We start from the raw sequence: 24,041 nt of genomic DNA on the forward strand, positions 1-24,041 counted from the left end.
AAGTTATTGTTTCTTGAGAAAATTCTACAAACGACTTCCAATTAATGACGTTGTGAGAGTCATGAAAACATCACCGTAAACTGCTACACTAACGTTGCATGAAATGTGAAATTTAATGACCAGAAATCACAACAGCTTCAATAGCAAAAGGTATAGATATTTGAATAGAATTCTTAACATTTATCTACATTTGAAATTTTACTTTTTGTCGCAGATTTGTAGTTTTTATTTATGATACTACTCTTCAGCTATACCTAGGCTTCTTGACCTAGTTAATTGTCATCCCTATGAAAAAAACACTTGTTAGCACGTTGCCTAAAACTTTACACAAGGGTTGTCATTGTCACAAGAACTGTGGCTCTCTTGCTTAGTTATTTCTAGAATTTCTCAACCACCGTCCTAGATATTGAAAATTATCAGAGATCTAAAATCCAATTAACCTATTTGTTCCTTCGTTAATTCATTTATGTACTTATTTTATTTGCCTCAAACTCATTAACAACTGCACCCCTACTGATTTTCGTAAGGATGTACACATCGGTTCTAAAGGTCCGTTTCAGAGAGCGAGGAACCAGTCAATCAGAATTTAATTCCTAGTGTGATTATTTTCTCCACTGTAAATACTTTTAGGACAAAGTTCCCCTTCGTCGTTTACTTCTTACGACAATTTTGTCTCCATAGTAACGACAGAACTGGCTCGATCATCTGCTACATCCACAAAATGGTCTAACGTTTTGTGTAGATTCATGTAAGCCAAACTTGAAGGGAGGTACTGTATTTTCTATAAAACAGAAAAGAAACCTCTCTCATCCAAAAGCTTTGCTATTATCGCCTCCTCCACTTACCGAACTATCTGGGAGGGGACAACCATGGTGCTTATTGCAATCATTTGGAGAACTCAATTAACAACAGGGTTAAAACTTAGTCGAAAGAAAACAGACGAATGAGGAAAAGCGCGTAATAGATTATTTATATTGTAACTGAAATAGATTTTAACGAACAGTGATGTTGGTGCATGAACCGGATCGCCGCGAATCAATTCTATAATACGATGCAATTATGTCCCGTTAAGTTACCCTAATTTAGTTTCCTAAAGAAAGAGCCAAGTCTTTTTTTTTTTTCTTCTTCCATCGAAAACTCCTGTCCACGGAAGGAGGGGCAAGAGTCCGGCAACGAGAGTTGTTGGTTAATGAAAGCCATATGTTCGAAATGTTGGTAGTTTTGTACCTGTTGGTATTTCCTTCAGCAAGTCCTGGGCTATTATCGAAAAGAGTTCGTCTGGTGAAATTGAAAAATTGAAAAAAAAGAAGATCAAATAGTTTGATCATCAGTCGATCGATCGATCAATCAACGGAGTAGTCAATGTCAATCAATCAATCCATTAATGAATTAGTCAGTTAATCAACCAATCAATATAAACTATTATTTCGATATGTACTTACGGACGTTTTCTCCCGTTTTACTTGATGTCTCAATTACTTTCCTTGCTTTGGTATCTGGGAAGAGTGGATTAGTGTCGGAGGTAATGAAAGCAAATCAGTGGAAATGTGATAAGTATAAGGAAAAACACAGAAGAAAATATCTGGACTACTGAATCCTTCTGGTCCACAGTAACTCAAATAAAGATACATATGAATGTTGTGCCGCGTAGCACTGGGAACACAAATGGTGAAACAGAGAATTAACTCTGAAGTGTAAATTAAAGTGCTATTAAAACCCATGAATAACCCACAGGGCGTTAGCCCTAATAAAGGGAAACAGGGAACCACACGAGGCAAAGAAAAAATCTTTTGACCTCGGTGGGAATCGAACCCACGACCTCCGGATTAGATCTACCGTTACTCTGCCGACTTAGCTACGAGGTCGCACAGAGAAAGTCGGGGACGATTTAGGATGGTGAATCGCGGCGATGAGAAAGTAAGGGTACATATGAATGTTGTGCCGCGTAGCACTGGGAACACAAATGGTGAAACAGAGAATTAACTCTGAAGTGTAAATTAAAGTGCTATTTAAACCCATGAATAACCCACAGGGCGTTAGCCCTAATAAAGGGAAACAGGGAACCACACGAGGCAAAGAAAAAATCTTTTGACCTCGGTTCCCAGTGTTCCCTTTGTTCCCAGTGCTACGCGGCACAACATTCATATGTACCCTTACTTTCTCATCGCCGCGATTCACCATCCTAAATCGTCCCCGACTTTCTCTGTGCGACCTCGTAGCTCAGTCGGCAGAGTAACGGTAGATCTAATCCGGAGGTCGTGGGTTCGATTCCCACCGAGGTCAAAAGATTTTTTCTTTGCCTCGTGTGGTTCCCTGTTTCCCTTTATTAGGGCTAACGCCCTGTGGGTTATTCATGGTTTTAATAGCACTTTAATTTACACTTCAGAGTTAATTCTCTGTTTCACAACTCAAATAAAGAATCTGGCCCATATGTACGTTTAAAAAAAATGTCCGTCGTTGTTAACATAAGCCAAGAATTAACAAGTGATACAGAATGCATCAATCTAGATTACAAGGGAATTAAAAGCTCAAAAACTCACTTTGGGCGTAATCCTCTGCGCTGTCCCTGGTAACTTCTCTATTTCTGTTCCCGGAACTTACCAAGTCAAACTTTGTTCCACACAGATAAAGCTTACAATTCTACAACAATAGCAATGTCACAGTTGATCATACAGGTACTTAGTCTGCATGTTCCTTTGTCTTACCATCCATCAGTCCAGATTAACACGTCAAAGAAGTGTAACGTTACCAATTAAGAATGATTTTATTTTAAAATTTGTTTAAATTTGTTACCGAAGAAAATTAAAGACAGTAGAACAAAGTTCTTAATAGGAGGACCCTATTTGTGCTGTATTGAATGTCCTTTATGTTCAAACTTTCTTGGTTTTCATTTATAACCATCACTTTTACATACCTCGTTATTTTGCCTAACTTCTGTCACGTAGAACTTGGCTTTTTCAAAGCTAGAGGAGTCGCATATATCTAGTACATACATAAACAGAAATAAACACGTGCAGGTATTAATTAACTGCGGCTGCTGGCCTATAAAGAACTGGACAAATATAGAAAGTCAGTTCAACTCAGCCTGGAAACAGTGGACAGGAAGACCCACCTCGTGGATTGTCCACTGCTTAATCATTATTGTTATTATTATTTATTTATTTATTTATTATTATTATTATTTTATCATTGTTATTATCAACAGATTGATCAATGCTTAACAAAATCAGCAAATTGCAGCAGCCCCACACGATTTTTTACCGTAATAATCCCAAAGTTAACGAAAGCGTGTTTACCATAACAAATGATGGCTGCTTCAGCTCCACGATAATATAACGCAGTCATTGATTCAAAGCGTTCTGAACCTGCTGTGTCCTAAATGAAAACGAAAGAGTGAATGGAAAACACAAATGTTGTTTAACGATTCTTACCCAATTGGGAGGGAATTGAAACCTTTTAGAAAATGAGAAAGTGGAAAGAACTCTCGGGTAAACCAAAACAGAAAAAGGAGAAAACATCACTAAAAACCAAAGCTATTAAATGAAAGTTCGCGTGAGTGTACAAAGGACACCGGTGCATCACCCAAAGCCACGAGACGACAAGGGCAAGCCACTCTCCACAAATATCTACATAGATCGGTTTGCGCTTTGCGTTGGATTTCTAGGCAGCGCCATACTTTGTTTGCTTGGCTTTAATCTTCGAGGCTTTTTACATCATAATTATTTTATACACAGTCAGTTTTTCTGTGCGTTTCCTAACCGACTGGTAAAATGAAAAACATCAAAGCGACTTAAGGCCAGTTCAACGCCAGGTCAGTTGACGAACTAGGCACGTCTACTTGTAAAAGTTACACACTCATAATTTGTTACACGTGACTACAACATGTTTAAATAATTAATTACTTAAAACACTTTACAGGAGCCGTAGCCACTTAGCACTGGGGGACATTGACAATTGACAGTCAGTTCTCTACAGTCCCTAGGCCTAAAATTAACTGCATTCACGTATGTGAGTTTTTCTTTTGGTCTGATCAAAATTCGCGAGACAGTCTGTTGCCAGACAATCTGCACTGGCTTATGAAAACTTTCATTGCTAGAAAATGGTAATTCATGCTAAGATAGGGGTCGGCTCACCCATATTCCAAGAGTGACGTATTTTTTGCCCACAGTCATTTTCTTCGCCACATACGCCGCCCCTATGGTCTGCAGAGGGTAAAGAAAGTAAAAAACATAGGTCTGAAAAAGGAATATTTGCAGCAAACGAAATTTGACTCCTTTCCAAAGTAAGACGACTGAAAAGGAATGAATTACTAATTGCTGAGCCAATTCTGAATTTGGCAATCTTTATTTGGTCAAAGCGCAAGGTTTCATGTAGTCAAATGTTCAGATTCAACCGACGAATGCAATTTTAAGTTAAATAAACTTAAACTGACAAATTTTTTTGGTCTGAGGTTTAGTAGGTGCTTGCTCTAGTCAAGCAATCGTCTCTAATGGTACGAACAATTTTAGAGTCATTTATCTACCAAATCGAAATCCACGGTATTTCTTCGAGTTCTTAAGCTCGTGCTTTTGAACTTTGCATTTCCATTTCCATGCGTATTTTTCTCATGATCATTCTTTATTTTCGGCATTCTTTATTTTTTATTGTGAGCGATACATCGATCCTTTTAAATAATTTTGATCGAAAGGACGCGTGGTTTCCTTATGTTAATTTAAAGATTTTTTGAAAGAATCGAGAACAGCGTCAAAAGCAAATACGAAATAAATGCATAAATTAAAAGAAAAAAAGTACTGCATCGGACAAAGTTTCGGATAACGTTTGTCCATAAATGAAACTTTTTGAAAGCAAACAGTGTCAAATAATGCTAAATCGTTAACAAAGGCATGTTCAGAGAGGAATTTTTTTTTATCTCATAGTGATCTTAAGCGGCTTGGCTCATCGAAAAATGTTGTCAGCTTCTAGTAATTATATGTCAAGACTTAGATTGGAACGAGATGGTCTTGTCAAGATCAATCAAGATATCACCATCGCTCTCTCTTTCGCTTACAACCGTTTGTTTTCTTAACTGCTTCCACTTTCTTGGCGAGGAGCATTTGGACTCTTCACGGAGTTTTACACATTGAAAAACAGAATAAATTGTAAATTTTTCAAAATTGTAAATTGCAATCGGTGCCGATCGACTCCCTTCTTGAATTCCGCATCGCTTTTATTTACTAGACGCCATTATATAAAGGACATCTTTCATTTCCTAAAAATTTCCTTCGTCAATACTTTAATTAATCCGTCGTAGGGCTACGTTAGACGAGGCAGCTTTCACGCAAAGGAATTTCGAGTGACTTGTTTTTCCGAGAAGTGGGTTGTTCTTGTCAGCGCTATGGATAGTCGATGTTTGCATTGCACAAATCACTTCACCATCGGGGAAAATGGTATCAAATATAAATAGAATCTAAGTGATAAGTACAGGTGTATCACAGATAGCGATTTCGAAATATGTAGTTTAGAACCACGAGCCTTTAATTAGTTCGTTTCGTGTGCGATCGTCAAAATGTATCGTTTACGAGCGCAAGAGAACACTGACACTTGGATGAATTAGGAATCGCATTGAAAAGTGGCCGAATTCAAACAATGTCTTTTCTTCTTGCGCTGAAAGGGAAAGAAGCCTCAAAACTCTTAGCTACTCTCGATCCATTACATTATCGGGTGCTAAGCTGATTCTTGGAAGCAATTGAAACAATACTCACAGGTTCGTAAGATGAAAGCTCGTTAAATCTGTTCGTTGTAAACCTGTGTATCAGGGCGGTTTTCCCAACGCAATATTTTCCCACTATGATCACTTTCTTCTCTGCCTTAGAACCCATTTACAACGACGAGCATAGGATGACAACCTCGGTGATCAGCTTGTCATATTTGGGTAAATGTAAACAAACTCTAGTCACGAATTGAGTAGTCACGCAATTTTTTTCTTGGTGCTGGTGGAAAGGTTGCAAAGGGACTGGGGAGAAAGAAGTTGCAATGGCGGGCGAATGAACGTGAGTGAAAGCATCTGAAATGTTTACAAGTCAAGCCCGTATCGACAGCAAAACTGGCCCAGATAATCTCGGACGATTTGAATATCTACAGGCTTTGGTAACGGAATTTCAAGATACAGACAAACAAGGTAGAGCCTTTTCCTCCGACTTAGAACTGCAGATATGTACATAGCCATCACAAAGACCAAACTTTACAAACAAACGACACCTACAGATAATTTACCAGTCTCTTCAAAGCCAGATAAAACCTATTCTACTCTCACATCGCCGACCTCATCGACGTAGGCCTACAAGTTTACACAGAAACCTGATTAATTCGGAAAAAGACAAAGAAGCAACAACCACTAAAATGGTCAAGTTCATGGCCCACCAACTTCGTTTTTACCACCTCCACAACTAAAAGCTCCCAACTAAGCAGCACAATACATTCAGAAGTGAACACTGCACTCTGTTAGTCCCATGATCCGTTTTTACAACTGAATTGACTTGATTTTTATCTAGGTTCTAAGGAAGAAATCTTGGCCAACTTAGCCAATTTTGGGTATGATCCTATCAACTATGGTCACTTCAGAAAGCTTAATGTATTAGACCTTTTTATGGGTAAGAACAGCAATATAATAGGAAATTCATTTTCCTCAGAGTTGAACAATTCCACTTCAGATGATTTACATTTAGTTCTAGCCAGAGAAAAGAAGAGATTTAATATGTCTGATAGTAAACCAAAAGTTTGGAATCAAATGGATATAGAGCTCTGATTGTCAAGTTTATTTATGCATGGAACTGTTTTGAGAACATTGTAGAGTTTTTTGAATAGTTGGTATTTACAAACATACAGTCATGCTTTATATAACATGTACCTTGTGCTCTCAGTAAGTGGAAGAAGGAGATGTTGATTGAAATAAATACTATATATTTACTCAAAATTTCTCCATGTGATGACAAAAAGTAGCCTTGTCACCAATAATTTTTGTCTGATATTTGCAGATATGCTTACAGAAGAAAATAAAAAGTTTGTTGAGTTTGGGATTGGAGGATTATGTAACTGCAGTTTGGGTAAGAAACTGGTGAAAGAAAAGTTTAAAAGTCATGCGTAATTTTCTTTGGCTGATGATGTAGATTTTATGTCTCTCAGATAAGGAAAACAAACAACACATCATTGAGAATGGTGGAATACCTTTAGTTATTAATTGTCTGTCCAGGTAACAACCTATTTCATATTTATTTGATTTTTGGGTCATTAGTTCTGTTGGGTCCTGGTGTTAACCCTTTGACTCCTCTAGAGTGATAAGCAGCTGATTTCTCCCTACATTCTCTTCCCTGAATCACATTCAGGTCATGAGAATTAAGGAAATGATCATCAACTGAAGGAGCTCCTGGTTGTTAAACAAATTCTCCTTGTCAGCACCTTAGGACATATATAGAGAACAGTATGGAGAATATGCATACTGATTTTAGGGTGTTAAGGGTTAAAGGATGTACCCAAGAGAGTACTAAGGTAGCGTGATTCTCAGACAGTCCAAGTCACTCTTACAGAGAAAGAATGTGGCCACCAGCAACCTGGAATGTCTGAGTATCAGGGTATTTCCAAGGGTGCTTTTTACCCTATCTTTGGAATGTAGATAGGTAATTTTTTTTCAGTCTTGTAAAATAATAATGTATAGCCCCAAGTGTACTAAAAATCATTTTTTTAATATCCCCCACCTTCTTTTTGGAAGGAAAAAAGACTACACCAGTGTTCTCTTGAACTTCAGTCAGCGATACACCCGATTTTGGACACTGATTGCTGTGATCGACAAAAATTGCCAGGTGTATATGATGCGGCAATTTCAATTTTGGCTTATGGCCATGATCAGCAAATAAAATTACCAAGTGTGTTGCTGGCTTTAGCCTTAGGTACATCACCATTTTTTACCCTAATAATCTTAATATTTTTTTAATGAGAGTGGTAGTCTTGTGAAGAGCTGTGATGAGAACGGATTGCTGTATGTTAGGAGGCAACATGCATTTCATTTGAAAAACAGAAATTGTGGTTTTTGACGCATTTATGTTTACCTCTCAACTTCTTTTAGTTCCAACGAGGAGACCGTTTTGTCAGCCATAACAACTCTAATGTTCCTCACTACACCACAGACACAGGAAGGTCAGTTACTGTTTAAAATCTAGTTGGTGTCAACTGTTTGCCACCATTATTTATAGCAAGAGAATGCATTCTTCCTTTGTATGTCAGCCTAAGGTAAGAAGTTTTGCAGACAAAAACATGTGGAACAATCTATTTAACCAAACTCAGTAAATAAATATTTCAGGAGGAGATATTAATTATTACAAGGGCTCTGACTGGTAATAGGTTTCATTTACTTCAAAATAGGGGATTTATTTGTGGCCAGGCAAAAATCAGAGCAATTCTGAATGAATTAAATTATTGAATAAATTGTTATTGATATGTTTCACAGAAATCACATCAGAACCTGTTGTGGACTGCATGGAGAGATTTTCAACATCCTCAAATGCTAGACTAAGTAACCTGGCTAAGGTATTCCTACAGGTATGAGAATCAAAGACAGGTTTCTTAAAATGTTGCCTTATTAATCTTTCTTTTGACCTATAAGAATACAGAGATGTACAAATTATAATGCATGATTATGATAAATGATGTTAATTTTAAAAAAAATTATAAAATAATTCAAATAGTACGCCTTTCTGATTGACCATAAAACCATTTTACATGAGCGTATGTAAACACGGTTTTCGTTCCTCTTTCATTAGTTATTTTATAAAAGAAATATAAAATGGTTTCCATGTTTACATATCCTGATGTAAACACTTGAGAGGTTGGGAGAACACTCGATTAGCTGGAAACCACTCCGCTTCGTGTTGTGGTTTCCTACACTTATCTCGTGTTCTCCCAACCTCCTGCGTGTTTACATCAGGCTATGTAAACACGGAAACCATTTTACATTTCATCATTACAAAATCACGATGTTGTGTTGGACTGAGTGACAAGTACTTGGCATTGTTGTGGTGGATTGGACATGACAACTAAATAATAATTTCCGTGTAATGCATGATAAAGGTTTTTTTTTTTCCTCTTCTCTAAACAATGTTTTAACCCTTTACACCCTAACATCAGAATTTATATTCTACAAATTGTTCTCTGTTTATTTCCAAATGTACTCACAGGGAGAATTTGTTTGAATATCAAACTACCTTTACAGTGGTGATTGTTTCCTGTATTCTTGTGACCTTAACATTTCATTCAGGGGTGATATTCTTATAGAAATTAGATGCTAGTCACTCTTTGATGTCAAAATGTTAAAAGGAAATCCAAATTGTTTTGCAATCCAAAATGAATATGCCAAGGAAAGCATCCAAAAATAGAGCATTTTCTCCCTTGTGCACATTTTATAAATTTTGTTTGTATGACTACCATCAAGGGTTACAGAAGGAATTAACCCTTTAACTCCCAGATCAAAGTTGTAATTCTCCTTACTGTCAACCATACAATTCTTATATTGTTAGTTCAGAGAATTTAGTATTAGATCAACTAATTATCCCCAGATTGATATTTTTATTTATTCTCATCACTTATCTTGTTGCTATTGTATTGATATTGTAAGAAGAAATTCTGTCTTGGTCACTAGTGGGACTTAAAAGGGTTAACTGTATTCTTCCTCAAGTTCTCTAGTAGTAGTCCTTACAACCCTTGTCTTCTGTAAATAGGAAAATCCTATTTAGCTAAGCCATCATATATATTAGTCTTTTTTATACAATATTGTTAGGTGCCATTTCTAAAAAAATATGTATTTTTTAGGATTATTGTAAAAGGTCAAAACATGATGTTACGAACACAAATTGAAGCAGAGATGAAGAGCATCTGCTTGAAGCTGCTCTTTCTACATCAAGATGTTACAGGCCTGTCTACATCTACAAGACATTTCTTTTCATGGGAGAGGTTATGATCTCATACACACACAGTTGCTACTGTGCTGTAGCAACTGTTTAGTAGTACTCCACTATATCCTGGTTCTTTACAGATAATATTTAAGTAAAGGCAAGACTGTAAGTGGTTCCCACTTACAGAGTAACAGGAGATCATTTACAAGAGGAATGTCTTGGGAAGATTACTCCTGAAAAGGACCTTATTCCGTCATATTGAATGAAGCTTAAACAACCAGAAACCAGGGTAGAAGTGTTCCAACTACAGTTCCAGGAATGCGGCGGTTTGCTTCAAATTCAAAACACAGATTTAAAGTGCAACAATTGGCTGCAAATTTGTAACTCCCAGAGGTGATGTATAAAACTTCACACAATTTTATTAGTACAATTATTTATTCACAGGTGATCAGAGTAAAAAGAATTTTTTGCAGTAGGGTGCTATTTTGATATTACTTCAAATCTTTTTACTCATTTACAGGTAATCTGCAGCAATTTGTAGTGAGAATTGCTCCTTAGATTTTATGAGGTTACATGTATGAGACAATGACTCAATGTGAACTTTTTTCTGGTTGCACTGTTGTGGCAAATCACTTAGAGCTGTGCTTTAAAATGTTGTGAAAATTTTATTAAAATCCTGCATTGGTTTACATCTTTGCTGGCTTTCTGAATTTTACTTGATCACAAACAAGTCATCATTGTTTGTAAAATAAATAAAATTTTACAGTTAATTGTAGCAATATTTCTCTGTCAACTTGACCACCATGTCTTCAGGCCTAGCCCAGGCTCGCTTATGGATCCCTATGAAAAAGAAAATCTCACGTCAAGATTAATATATCTCAATGTAAGTCAGAATGAATGGCTGTAGAATTTTATCTCAAAATGTTGTACTCTTAAGTTTTACAAATAACATGTCCCTTGCTCCTATCATTCCTATCATTAGCCATTGATAAATAAAGGTTACTATTAAAAAAGTGAAAGAAAGGATGACCTTCTTAGCCTCTGAATTATTTTAATAATTAGAAAGTGCATGGCTCTCCTGGACATGACTTTTCCCCTGCAGATCGCCATTAGAATCCCTCATGCCTGATTATACTGAGTGCCTGTAAAGTAGCCAAAAATTCCTAGGGATAGGGCAACTTACTGTGATTGTATATGGAGATCTCTTGTTTTCTATCTCTTCTTTTTTTTCACCTGACATTTCAGGCCCTGCAGGACTTAAATCAGTGAACATTTCATCAACCACCCTAAATCTGATCTCTTCATTGATGTCCATGAACAAGTCATGTCCCCCATCATCTGTTGTATATTCCCACACCCACAGCTGTTCATCCTCATCACTGAGATGGTTGCTTGTTAGGGAACCAAGCATTTAATACTTATAAAGAACAAAAAGAAGCTTCTCTGGATAACTGGGCAACATTTTATGTCCAAAAACAAATGGTTTTTAAGAATACCAAAAATTCCAAGGAGTAATGATCATATCTCTTCCTTATAAGTATATTATCCAGTAGAGATGTAAAGAGAATAAATGAGGGTGTTACGAAAATGAATTCAAAACTAAATTCTTTGAACTAAATGACAACTTTAGTTGAAGGAAATTTAACTTTTTGCACTGTAACATCAGTATGCATATTCTCCATACTGTTCTCTGAATATTTCCTAAGATACTGACATGGAGAATTTGTCTGGCAATCAAGAGCTTCTTTAGTTGGTGATCAGCTCCTTTATTCTCCTAACCCTAATGTTTGATTCGGGGTGATGTGGTAAGGAGAAATTAGATTCCAATCACTCTTGGGGTTAAAAGGTTAAGGCCACTAGAGGGGAGAGTTGTGAATAAAATTTTGAGAGTTTGAAAAGGGTTGATGCTATCCTTGGCTGTGAATGCTGCCTTATTGTTTTTTGTATATATTTTGTAATTGTTATCCAAGTGAAGTGTGGCTCCTTTTCTAAGCATTTAGAAAAAGACAGAAAAGGGAATCCATTACTCGCAGGGCAAAGTAATTAGTACTGAGTTTTAACAATTACAACCAAAGGATACAACTTTGAGGGCTGCTGAAGGTACTCATATGGGATGGTAATATCGTCAAAGAATTCCATTGACACTGTTAATATTAAAAAGAAATGAGACAATTTTAAATTTCAAACTTTTCTTTTCAAAATTGTGTTTGAGAACCAGGAAAAGGATCATGTCTTTACATGAATCAAAAGGCCCATTCCTCTAAAGTATATCCAATCTTGTTTTTACTGGGATGAAAAAAATGAGAGTAAAACTGCCCTCCCCTTTCCCTGAAAATGGAGGGAGTCCTTCACAGGTCTCCTCCTCCTTCTTATATATCATCAGTTTTCACTGGGAGGGGTAGGGGTCACTGATAGTTTGGCAATACCCATTTGTTCTTCAGCAAAGAGGGAGGCACCACACTTAAGAGACTTGCCCAAAGACTCGTTAAAATGACAGGGCCAAGGCTGGAAACTTGATCTTTCAATTAGGTGAACTGCTCTAAGTCTATGCTAACTATTAGCTATTACTGTATCAATACTGAGAATCTGGTTTATGAAATTTTCCTTGGAAAAACTCTATTCACAGGGTTACAGCTGCAGCCATCTCTCACAAACTGTGTACAATAATAACGACAATTCGTCACCTTGAACTCCTTCATGGTTACAACTTCGGATCCTTCCTGTGAGCACTTCATCAATGAATGGACGGAACACGACAAAACGAAATTTAACTGAGAAGGAAGACCAAGAATAATCAAGAATAGTAATATTCACAATGCCATGCTTAAAACTCATTTAAGAATTTCAGCTTGCTCGTCATAAATTTTATGTCAATATAAATAATAAACTAAAACAGCAAAATATGAATGAATAGCCATAGTGGTTTCTTTCTTAAACGGACAAAGAGACCCACGTTGCCATAGCTTATTATTTAGTTTCTTCGACATGAACCAGTAAGAAGTAACCGCTAAGTTTGGGATGGTTTGCTAGCCTATGTTAGGTAACTCACCCGAATCTTGCCTACTTTCACAGACATTCTTGTGGTATCAATATTACTCCTGAGTGGAAAGATGCACCGTGACTGAAGGTGTTTTGCCAAGATCGGAAAAAAAAAAATCACCAAGCCAAGGGCTTGAAACCGGACCGTTCATACGAGAGTCCATGGCACTAAATGCATACTATTTTTGATGTGTGTCAGTAAAACCTTCTCTAATTGTTTACCGAGCTAGAGTAGTATGTATTTAAAAACTGACCTGGAGTATGTGACGATCCATCGCCAGGAAAGAGATAGGAGTCACCAATATATGTAATGTCATGTAGTACAATGCACAAACCAACATTATGGACTACCTACAACCAACAAACTTGCAATCAGTTGATAGCTGGCCATTCGCTGTTACCTTTCATGCTCGTTTTGATTTTTTACATCCACTCACCTTGTTTGCAAGCTTTTTGTTCAACTTAGTAGCGATAGCCTCACGTAGATCGACTCCAAAATGCCACGGTTTTACCCTCACAGTATCTTTCATTTCGGCGAGGACAAACATTTTGTTGAATCGAACACGTTTAGCACCAGGCAACTGCAGTATGTATGTATGTATTGTTCCACCGGAGTAAAACTGGAATCTAATGGGAAACGAGGACTTTAGGGTAAAGTGGACTGCGGGAAAGGACGAAAACAGGATCAAATTGGGTATGCCACACTGTGGTCCTAATTATGGATCCATTTCAGTTGTGAATCTGTTTATGTATGCTTTTTCCAAATTTTCAGGGAAAGATGTTCTGTGAGATGCCAACCTCCGGAAACTTGAGGTCGGTATGTAGAATATCCCTCCTATCAACGAGACGGAATCACGTGTAGTTACCCTGGGACAGTAGCCCATGTAATGGGCTCCTGCCTGAGATGAATAAAATAATGAGAAAGATACTTGCATCTTTAGTGGTGAAATAAATCTACTTTATTTCCTCTATTTTTGAGACAAAAAAAAGTTCAGATTAATTTTTTTTCAGAGTGCTTTATTAAATTGTTCACGAAATCGGCTCAAAATATTTTTTATTGTATTCGGAAAAGGGTATATATGCGGAAGTATCGATATGCGAACAGAGGATGAAAACTGAGAACTATCTTATGATATTTTTCGGAAACGTAGACTACGAGTTGTCTATACATTTCGGCGAAGTCCGTCGCACGGGGAGCTCTTAAAGTGAGGCGCTCGCTCTCATAGCTCCCTGTAGCGCGCTAACATCAGTTTTTTTTCTTTTTCGCTGATTTTTTTCCAACTCGCACGACGGACTTTATTCGCCGAAGATGAGGGACCTCTCGTGGTCTATTGGGAACGAGGGGTTCGCAGCTGTTCTTTGGGGTTTGACGCAATGCTCTCCAGAGGGAGCCCACTACCTAAGTAATGGGCTCCAATAAGCTGTTGAATTTTAAGGTAGCACTTACACCATCAGAAATGTATTTCAGAGAAAGAACTGAGAAAGAACAGAGAAAAAAAATGTATCTCAGGAGAAAGAACTACTACATGACACCTTGGGAGTGAAACATCCTGCGTATTCTTTCTTGGAAAGAAAAGAAAATAGGTGAGAAAAAGGAGACACAAACATGTTGGCCTGACATCCTAGCTTCATCGAGGCCGCACGCTAGAAGCAGAGTTATAATTCTCTTCTATCGTCTTGTTTTTAGATCGCACCCTGCTCACATAGTTGCCCCTATCGATGTTGTAGTAATTCGTTCGGTCTCTAAGCTTGGAATTGTCTGAGCGGTTTTAATTGGATATCAAAGCTCTACGCAACTCAAATCGGTGTCACCCGGTGCTTTATTTTTACAAACGGTTTACAAAATTATTGTAACATAAAGTTCTTGTCAGATGTGTCTTTTCCTTATGTTGTCATAGCTTCTGTCTTCTATTGCCTGGTAAACTAAAGTTAAGCTTTATTTCGTTCGATTATCACATTTTAACGAGAGTTTCAACAGTTCTATTTTATCAAAGATTAAATGCAGTTCCTACAACGTTCTTCCTAAATTCTTTAGAAAGTACTTCATCTTAACCATGCAAAATTAGCTTTTCAGGCTTAAAAAAAGTTAGCAAGACTCTTTCTACAACACTCTTATAATCAATGTACATCTTCACGGAATTTGGTGACAAAATCATTGCCTCAATCCGATGTGGTTCAGCTCACGTGACAGCTGACACAGCACGCATGTTGGTAAGCATTGAACCACGCAGTAATCATTGCACAGGGAGCCCTGAAATAAAAGTTTCAAGTCTTTTGAATCAAGTCAAGTCTAGTTCAAACCCTTGAGAGTTATTAAAGAATTTTTGATGTAAGAATGTTCTCCCGCAATTGCTGCTGAAAGCATTTCTTGATAAACACCCTCTAGGCGAGGGTAAGAGGTATGGAAGAGTGTGTGATCGCAGATTACCTTTTGTATGCTATAACATTCAGAATCTGCGTAAATCTAGAACGAACACAGACGAAATTTACCTGAATGTTCTGCTGTGCCCTGAGTTTGATCCTCAGCCCCAACAAAGCTCCAGGACAACAGGTCGCAAAGCAACAACCTTCACCCATTCTCTGGGACACATCACAGAGTAAAATACATGGACAAAACAATCCCATACATACTACAAGAAAACAAATCGGGAACATACTGTTCATCGTACGAGCAGTAAAAGCCTTTTTACGATATTCCAAAAATGACCTATAACAATTTATAAAAACGGCAAACACAATTATATGTGTTTTATATAGATTTGAGATTCTACGCTTGCACAGCGAGCACCACGATGACTACGATAGACTAGAGCGTATTCATCTCCGTGAACCCACGTTTTAGAGAGAAGAAAGGGATCTGGGAACAAGAGTGAAATAGTCGCCAAAAGCACAGGGGCAAGAAAAGTCGATGACACTGGCTGAGCTTTTCTCTTCTTTTCTTTAATTTTGCGATTCCTTTCGTTTGCGAGACACCTTAAAATTGTTTAACTCACAAGAGTAGCAGTCCTCGCAGCATCCGCACAGATCAGAGCTCCAGTCTCGCATTCCCTGCTGAAACACGATGGGTGCTGGCTGATTCACAACTACAGTTGTATTGCTGGTCTGGTAATTGGTTGGTTGAGCCATAACTGGGTAACCTTGCTGCATGACAGTTAAAAGATATATAAAAAAAATGTTACCTCCATTTATCCCGGGTTTGGAGCAACGAATATAATGCGAGCTCGGTTCACATTTTTGTGGCCAAACTTCAAGGCTTTTTTTTAACACAATTAAATTGATTATTCTAGAAACAAAGTTATGACTCAAACCATATGCTCTAAGTCCCGATTAAAACCGTTTTGGCGTTGTTAATTTACGCAAAATTCAGCTGCCTTACGAAGTGATTTCACACTTGTTGCAGCTTGATAAAAATCTATATGGACTGCTTACCTTTCAAGTCTTTATCTTCCTATTCCACACTTTTACTTGGACAGAAACATTTCTCTTAAAATCGCCACTTCCTTTTTAAGGCTATTTCCTAACCTCGAAATCAAAAATTTAAGTTCTCAAAGGGGATCACATTTTAGGTTTTCACTTATTTGTCGCATGCTCAGCCACTTTCGTTCAGGTGACTAATTCCCCTAAGGGTTTTATCTTATAACACTTTGTGCACCATCCAATCGCTGGTTGGTTGGTGCAGAATTCTTTTCAGAGTCAGCGGTATAAAATGAAAAAATGTCTTCTTTGTATTGTCCAACGAGGCATACAGGTTTGAAAATATTTTTTGTTTGTTTGCGAATTCAACATTTCAAAGCCTTAAAGAGGTTGATCAGGACCACTTTACTAGCGAAAACAATTTGAAGAAACCGTGACGAAAAAGTGACATAGCTTTGAAAAGTATTGAGGATATTAAGGACAAGTACCTAGCGGAATACAGTCTACACAGAAAGACTGATTAGATTGTTTATGATATATAACATCCTTCAAATCCCAAAAATCTAGAATATGAACCAAAAAATTCACAGTCGATTCCTTATAAATGGAATCTTGGAAGGATATTGAAAATGGTTGAGTTATCGGGAAGTCGATTTCCTCATGAAATAAGGAACAATACTGTGTAGGAAGTATTTTTGTTCACACAGTGAAAATTGCAACTTCCGTTTAATCTTAGTCTTGGGAAGTCGATTGAGGCATAAAAGCATCAGAGCACTCCATGGTCCACAACATGCTGAAGCTAAATGAAAATTTGAACTTGATGAGTGCGGACACGTTAAGTGTAATGCTAAAAGGTCAATAAAAGGGTACTTCAAAATATTTCATTATTTTTACCACAGCACTTTTTAAGTATCCCAAAATTAGTTTGTTGATGCGCGGCGCGCATCGACAAACCAGTTCGAGTAATCGTTGGTCATATCATGCAGAAAATGAACTGAAGCGAAGCAGAAAATGGTTCGTGTTGGCGAGGCCCACTTAATCAATTCTAGTGTCTAGGTCACAAACGAGCGAACATCGAAAATATCGACAAGGCAATATTTTCCGTTTTTGACAGCAAACGTAAATCTGCAATGGAAATTGTTTCCCCGTTCGAAATTTTAAATACAGAGTAGCACCTGTCACGTTTTTTTTTTTATTATGGATAATAATACTAGTTTCGTTGTTTATTGAAAAACGATGGGATTTCGAAATATATTCAGCGTTTTAAAGAAATCTAGAGTAACTGTGTGTCTGCTTGTTGTCAGATTTTATACACGTGGGGGTGCCTCAGCAACCTGGGAATGCAAATTACGATTTTCACCGCGGATACAATTTTCAGTCTCTATTCTGAAGTTCGGATTTCACGTAGACTCCTTTAAATTTGGATATCTATTTATTTCTCGAATCTCTACAAGCCAAAGCTCGTTCCTATGTCTAGTGAGGTCACTGAATGTGCATCTTAAGAGGTATTGAGTTTCGTTTCGATTTCTGGGTGAATCATCTCTGAATTCGAATGGCGTGGACACGAAATGGAAGTATTTTTGGGCACAAACTCCTTAAATTTTTCACGAAATATAGTTATAATGCTAGAATGTTAGAGGTTGGCGGAAATCGGTCTGCATCGTGCGAGGAATAGCACTCTAAAAGCAGAGGTGTCCAAAGTACTTAAGTGCAAGAAACGCGTTCGGAATTTTCCGCTTAAGATCCACTGTACCATCAAACCAAATCGCTGCATGCTCAAAATTAAAGCTATTTATTCTTTAACTGACTTCTCCCCTGCTTGGAGTTTACTCAAGCTCTTCATAGTAGATTCCGAAATGTAATTGCTTTTGCACCTTCAGGAAGAGAATATTCTAGTGCGCTTTGCAATGAAAGTCTTAGAAATTGATCGCGAGGGCACGAATGACCACGGCAGAATGATTATGTGAAGCGACAGGGAAATTTCTCTAAGAAAAGAAAAATGAAATTTATATTGAAATGATATTCTGAAAGTGAACAAAATCTCGATTGCGCTAAGTCAAATTCTTCGTGAAGCTAACGCTCTGCAGATTTCTTCAGTTCGTAGGCGTTTAAGAGTTTAATTAAACATCACAAAGTCCGTATACATTTCAGTGCAAGCATCATCTGAGTGTAACTAGACTGTTCCTGAATCGAATAACTTATCCAAGGGAGTTGATTTTGGTATTTGTTTTTGAGACATCGAGCTATGAAAAAAAAACCCCCAACAAATCGAACGTCGGAAAGAGAGTAACTTACCTCCATCTCTGTAACTCAATGTTGTTTCTTCCCTAAATCCACAATACTCTGACTCGAGAAAAATACGCCCGTGTCAGATTGTTTGTCACGTGATCTCAAAAGGAAGAGGAATGGGTCAAACACAATGCTCTGATTCCGAGAAAAATGCACTTATAGATGTCTGTCACGCGATCTCAAAAAGAAGAGTAATAAGTCAAACAGGGAGTCTGGTGCCGTTCACTGACATTTAATTTGTTATTTGGGACAAAATATATTTTGCGTAGAAATTTTCAAAGCTTGTTATGATTCAATCGACAGGGAATTTTCCTTTACAACAATTTCTTTTTTAAAAGTTATTTTTGTTCATGCGCATGCGTAACGTCTTACCAATGGAATGCTACTCACAGGATATCAAGACATTTCTCCCTTTCCGGCTTATTACCATGAAAAATAATCTTTTGCCGGAGGGGGGGGGGAATTTATGGTTTGAGGGAGAACGGGGGGGGGGGGATGAGTATGAAGGGGAAACCATAGAAAAATTGGGATCGAATGCCCATAACTGCCAATAAGGGGGGGGGGGGGTGGGTCATAAAAATATCGCAGAGCGTTATGGTGGGATCAGGTAATTATTATCGTGACACAACCAAAAATCCTCCACCCCCTCCCCCCCTCCCGTGATAAATACTGGTAGGTCAGCGAACTCTCCTAGTCGCGAAAGTTTTGTGTTTGTGAACATCAACCAATCAAGAGAATATCAGTTGATATTTTCTTGATCCAATGTCCAGATCCTTCTTTCTCCACGTGATCTTTAGAACTCTTCCATTTTTTTTTTGATTCACCGTGTTTTCTCAAAATTAAACTTGTAATATCCCTTTCATTTCAATTTCTATTGTGACACTGATGACCGAGAGAGAAGGAGGGTTTCAATGGTATTAACCAATAGCTGTAAAACGGCCAAAAATTTAGCCGTTTAGCGTAAAACTGACAAATTTTAATCATTAGTCGTAAAAAGAGTTATTCGCAAAAAAGTTTCTGGTGATCACAACGGAAAGATATTAATTGTTAACCGTAAATTGGCGAAAATTCTAACTTTTAGCCGCAAAAGCCATCAGGACCCTCGGGAAGAGCACTTATTCGCCATAATGATCACGCCGCAAGTAAAAAATGTGCTAAAAAAAGGATTTATTTGTCATCAAAATCTGTTAGAACTAGTGCAGTTTTCTCAGTCACTAATAGCCTGTTCCAATCTCTAAGTCAGTAAAGACAAGCAAGAGGGCGGATAAGGGAAAGTAAGACCCTGGTTAGACGGTCTGTTATTGGTCGCTCGCTTTTTCATTCGTTTCTGCTGACCAAGAAGTTGGCGCAGTCTGTCCTGTACTTTTTCCTCGCGTAGAAGTTGTGATCATCAGCTCGAACCTTATGCCAGGATTCGAGTGTCATATCGTGCGCATGCGCGGATTCTAATTGTTGTAGTCAGTTGAAATTATCACCAGAATACCAGAATATGAAGAAAGAATTTGGTGCTAATAGTTTTATACTAAAATGTTATTATTGAAGCCGTCGACAAGTGAAATACGTCACAGAATCACTGATTCACTCCCAGGTGGTTCAGCTCACGTGACAGCTGACACAGGGCGCATACTCCACAGCACTGTACCACACAGAAGTCATTGCACAAGGAGCCCTGGAAGGAAAGAAGCAACAAATTGATTCCTTGTATGCTGGTAAACAAGGAGTTCTGGAGAAGAGAGAGTTGACAATAACAGTAACATGAACACATGAATTACTATCTCCACTGCTGAAGTATGTCATAAGTTTAAAAATACAATTGTTGGTTTTTAGTGACGGATTTATGTAGCTCAAAGGTATCGTTTCCGCGTGAAAACTTTCAGTGTTCGCTTGGCTTCGATTTTTTTTCTTCCTATCGCTGATTTCTTCTCATTCGCCCCACGGACTGAGATGGGAAATAGGGACTAGGCATGGTCATGTCATTACAGCGTGGTGTTACAGTGTGGCGTTACAGCGTGGCGTTATTCTAAATATTAATAAACAAACCTGAATGTTCTGCTGTGCCCTGAGTTTGATCCTCAGTCCCAACAGAGCTCCAGGACAGCAAGTCGCAAAGCAACAACCTTCACCCATTCTCTGGGACACATCACAGAGTAAAATACATGGACAAAACCAGCCCATACAAACTGCATGGAAGAAAATCAGGTAAAAATATTTCAGAAAGATGTCCTTCCCTAGTGCAAATTTCAATTGAGTGCACGCAATTACTAAATACGTTTTGCGATTTCCCAGCATCTTCTCGCAAGTAGGATGCAAAACGACGTAAAATATATAATCGTTCAGACCAAATCGAACGTGAATTTTCCAAAGCATCGCGCCAAGATCGCGAAGACACCCGGCTATCTTAATTCTGTTGATGTATTCACTGGGACCTGCGCAAACACAGTAGTTAAGTAGTTACTTACGAGAGTAGCAGTCTTCAAAACATCCGCACAGACCAGTGCTCCAGTCCCGCATCCCTTGTTGAAGAACCATTGTCGGTTGCGTGACCACAACAGTTGTGTTAGTGCTTTGCATGGGGGCCGGCTGGGCCATGACTGGTTGAGGGTACCCTGGTTGGGCGGGAGGGTACCCTGGTTGGGTGGGAGGGTACCCTTGTTGGGCCGGAGGGTATCCTTGTTGCGGTGGGGGCTGTTGCATACCGTAAGAAGGGGGGGCTGCAGCCCCCTGTCCCTCGCTCATGAAGTTATATCCAACGCCAGGTTTCTCAGACATGTTCCAAGATTGACTCACTTGTCAAATGGTTAGAAAAATGTTTAAAAAAATTAATACAGTTCACATCCTTATCATTATGATGACGTTTAAAGTATACGTTACTAGGATTGTCTGTAAAACTGAACAATTTAACCCCTAGGAGTGACGAGAAGACAGGAAATGATTCCTGACTTAGAATACTTTTGATTGTTAAACAAATTCTCCTTGTCAGTACCATAGGAAATGTAAAGAGATTAATATGGAAAATGTGCATAGTGATGTCAGAGTGTTAAGGGTCGAAGGAAAATTTTCATTAGCCGTGGATAAATGAGCCGGCAAAACAAAGCAAAATCACACGGAGTATCAACTGTTTGTTGTCAGAATCACGTTGAAGCTCCTATTAACCGTTTGTACACTAATTCCTATTAGATAAATTAATTTTCCTAATAGAGAGCGAGGCTCATATTTTGCTTAAAACATCGTTTCACAAGTTGATGGAAAGTAAGACATTGAAATTCACAAGTTTGTAAATTGAACACTGGATATCGTAGAGTTTGAACGTTTGGAAAATTCTGGCCTTTTCTATCAAATCTGGCTGGCAAAACGATAATCAATACCTCTACACAGGTGATAAACATGTATTAAAATTCGGTTAATGCAAGTACAACACTCTTTCATCTAGAGAATTATCTTATGGTTTTGAGATGTTTTAAAATATCTCTTTCCATTCCATATGAAAAGAAATTTCCTGCAATTCTGAAAAAGTTATGGAGAAAAATAAAGTGAATATTGTAAAAATTTCGTGAAAAATAAAAGTGAATATTGTTAAAAGTTCAAAATATTTTTCTTTGTTTTGCATTGTTGTATTGTGTTTCTGTTTTGTTAATTTATTTTGCTTCTATGTTTTTCTTTTTGATTCTTTCAAGTTATTCACATTTTTAGAAGTCAAAAAATTTTAAGCGATTGAATGTTTTGATAAAGTAGCCAACATTTTCATCGAGAATTTCCAATTGGAGTTAATATGACGGTCAGTATTATCGAGAAAAATCGAAAAATTAGCATAAAGTAATCTTTCAACATTCTTGTTTGCAGTAGGGCTTCTTAGAAGAAAATAGTGCGGATTTAAATCAAATAATTTACTCGTAAAATAAGGTGCGCTATTTTTTAATAAAACTATTCCATCAATTTCTTTAACTTTCACAACAACACGACGCATTTCGCGAGTCTTATAGCCACTAGACCGAAGCATCCAATGTCTTCAATTCTTGTAATTTTATAGAAATGTATTTCTGAAAACTAAATTTTGTGGATGATTTGCATTTTGGCTGGAATTAATCTCTTTGGCTTATTTAATCGTCGTAAAATCGTCGTCGTCGTAAATATTTCACGATAAAAACTTCGACAACTGGCTACAAAGAAAGTTGCGACAAGGTCAATGAGCGAGTCAGTGACAACAATCCTTGAAAAAACATTACGATTCCACTTATTAGTTTGCAGACGTCGAAAACCTTGCATATAATTAGAAAAATAAAGGATACTCTAACGCCATATTTTCGAACCCCGTATACATCGCACCAGTGTGGGAAAGAAACGTTAAATCATTTTTGAAATTACTGATCGAAACCAATAACACTGGGACACCGCATTAAAAATGCACATTCTAGTGACATCCATGATTAATCGTGTTTATTAAATAGAAATGCTTGTCCGAAGACAACTTTTTACGACAACAAGCACAAACTCAAACCTATACTTAAATATTTTACATGGTCCATCGGCGGAAAGAACGTGTTCTTAGCCAATTCTAGTTTTTAGAGGATCACAAACGAGCGAACAATTGTTTTCCGTTCGGTGACAGAAACACTGACATTTTTCCGCGTTCGAAGTTCTGAATTCAGGGTGTTACCTGTCGCGCTTATTTAGACTGCGGATATCAATGCTAGTTTCGTTATTCAGTGGAAAAACGATGAGATTTTTACCTGTATCCAGCGTTTTTAATAGTGTGTCGCTACTGGCGGTCAGATTAGATAAGCGCGTTTATTCAGCGAAACACCTTGCGCTTCTGCAAATCTGGGATTGTCATCTACAGTTTCGCTGCGGATGTACCTCGTTTGGTCCATTTTTCTTTGAGTTATCGGGGTTTCGAGTTTTAGGGGTTTTGAACAAAAAGACTAGAAACACTTGATTAAAGAGGTTTTATGCCTATACATATTTTATCGTAAGATTTCTAAGAACGAGGATTTTTAATAACCACTCCAATAAAAAACGGTATCGCATAAAGCCCTGGTCATTACTGCGAAGATCGCTTTCTGACTCAAAGTGAAATTTATCGATGAATATCTCGTTACAACATAAACGTCACGTGGAAAGAAATACCTCCACGTACATCAGAGGCCATCATGGTGTCCTATTCAAAATTGAAAACGCGACCCTCTTTTGAAAAATTTACATCACGTTTTAATTGGATCGCAAATGCATAAAAATAAATAAAGAGTACACTATGAGCTCTCTGTCCCGATCAATGCGGTAGCTCCCTTAAAAAGGTCTTTTGTTTCGCCTAGTAAGTGCTGAAGTGCAAGGAATTTCATTCGACAACCTATGAAAGTAAGCATGGATTTTAACCGTTCCTTG

At 37.7% G+C, this 24,041-nt stretch overlaps 5 protein-coding genes across 7 annotated transcripts in view; 1 reads left to right on the plus strand and 4 right to left on the minus strand.

The window, feature by feature from the left end:
* Positions 1-94: 94 nt before the first annotated feature.
* LOC113674209 (ras-related protein Rab-24) lies at positions 95-5,944 on the minus strand. 2 transcript variants are annotated; one of them, XM_027190681.2, is made up of 8 exons: positions 5,742-5,942; positions 4,134-4,202; positions 3,297-3,375; positions 2,915-2,982; positions 2,541-2,640; positions 1,443-1,496; positions 1,228-1,278; positions 95-781 (listed from the first exon to the last, which is right to left on the minus strand). In XM_027190681.2, the coding sequence occupies exons 1-8, from the start codon at positions 5,856-5,858 to the stop codon at positions 702-704; spliced, it is 618 nt and encodes a 205-aa protein (XP_027046482.1). In that variant the 5' UTR covers positions 5,859-5,942; the 3' UTR covers positions 95-701. The 2 variants fall into 2 exon arrangements, with proteins under 2 accessions (XP_027046482.1, XP_089040044.1); XM_089183918.1 differs by lacking the exon at positions 1,228-1,278 and having other exon boundaries at positions 5,742-5,944.
* A 26-nt stretch (positions 5,945-5,970) lies between these two features.
* Positions 5,971-10,690, plus strand: LOC113674211 (armadillo repeat-containing protein 7-like). The gene is made up of 7 exons (XM_027190684.2): positions 5,971-6,157; positions 6,531-6,629; positions 7,014-7,082; positions 7,162-7,228; positions 8,099-8,169; positions 8,480-8,571; positions 9,838-10,690. Exons 1-7 carry the CDS (start codon positions 6,049-6,051, stop codon positions 9,880-9,882), a joined length of 552 nt encoding a protein of 183 aa, XP_027046485.2. The 5' UTR covers positions 5,971-6,048; the 3' UTR covers positions 9,883-10,690.
* LOC113674210 (DNA-directed RNA polymerase III subunit RPC8) lies at positions 10,337-13,780 on the minus strand. Its single transcript, XM_027190683.2, has 6 exons — positions 13,397-13,780; positions 13,214-13,310; positions 12,605-12,691; positions 12,001-12,064; positions 11,104-11,299; positions 10,337-10,760 (listed from the first exon to the last, which is right to left on the minus strand). The coding sequence occupies exons 1-6, from the start codon at positions 13,505-13,507 to the stop codon at positions 10,710-10,712; spliced, it is 606 nt and encodes a 201-aa protein (XP_027046484.1). The 5' UTR covers positions 13,508-13,780; the 3' UTR covers positions 10,337-10,709.
* Positions 13,781-14,761: 981 nt separating this feature from the next.
* Positions 14,762-18,723, minus strand: LOC113674199 (cornifelin homolog). 2 transcript variants are annotated; one of them, XM_027190672.2, is made up of 4 exons: positions 18,669-18,723; positions 15,953-16,100; positions 15,450-15,589; positions 14,762-15,210 (listed from the first exon to the last, which is right to left on the minus strand). In XM_027190672.2, exons 1-4 carry the CDS (start codon positions 18,672-18,674, stop codon positions 15,112-15,114), a joined length of 393 nt encoding a protein of 130 aa, XP_027046473.2. In that variant the 5' UTR covers positions 18,675-18,723; the 3' UTR covers positions 14,762-15,111. The 2 variants fall into 2 exon arrangements, with proteins under 2 accessions (XP_027046473.2, XP_089040049.1); XM_089183923.1 differs by having other exon boundaries at positions 15,953-17,166.
* Positions 18,724-19,812: 1,089 nt separating this feature from the next.
* The window catches only part of LOC113674198 (cornifelin), a 4,408-nt gene continuing 179 nt past the window's right edge, over positions 19,813-24,041 (minus strand). The window contains exons 2-4 of the mRNA XM_027190670.2: positions 21,122-21,448; positions 20,703-20,842; positions 19,813-20,331 (exon numbers count right to left, since the gene is read on the minus strand). Of these exons, the coding sequence (XP_027046471.2) occupies positions 20,233-20,331; positions 20,703-20,842; positions 21,122-21,431 (549 nt within the window). The 5' untranslated portion in view covers positions 21,432-21,448 and the 3' untranslated portion in view covers positions 19,813-20,232. The remainder of the gene's footprint in view (positions 20,332-20,702; positions 20,843-21,121; positions 21,449-24,041) is intronic.

Source organism: Pocillopora damicornis, chromosome 10 (genome assembly GCF_964200805.1).
Source record: "Pocillopora damicornis chromosome 10, jaPocDami1.2, whole genome shotgun sequence".
NCBI classification, from domain to species: domain Eukaryota; kingdom Metazoa; phylum Cnidaria; class Anthozoa; order Scleractinia; family Pocilloporidae; genus Pocillopora; species Pocillopora damicornis.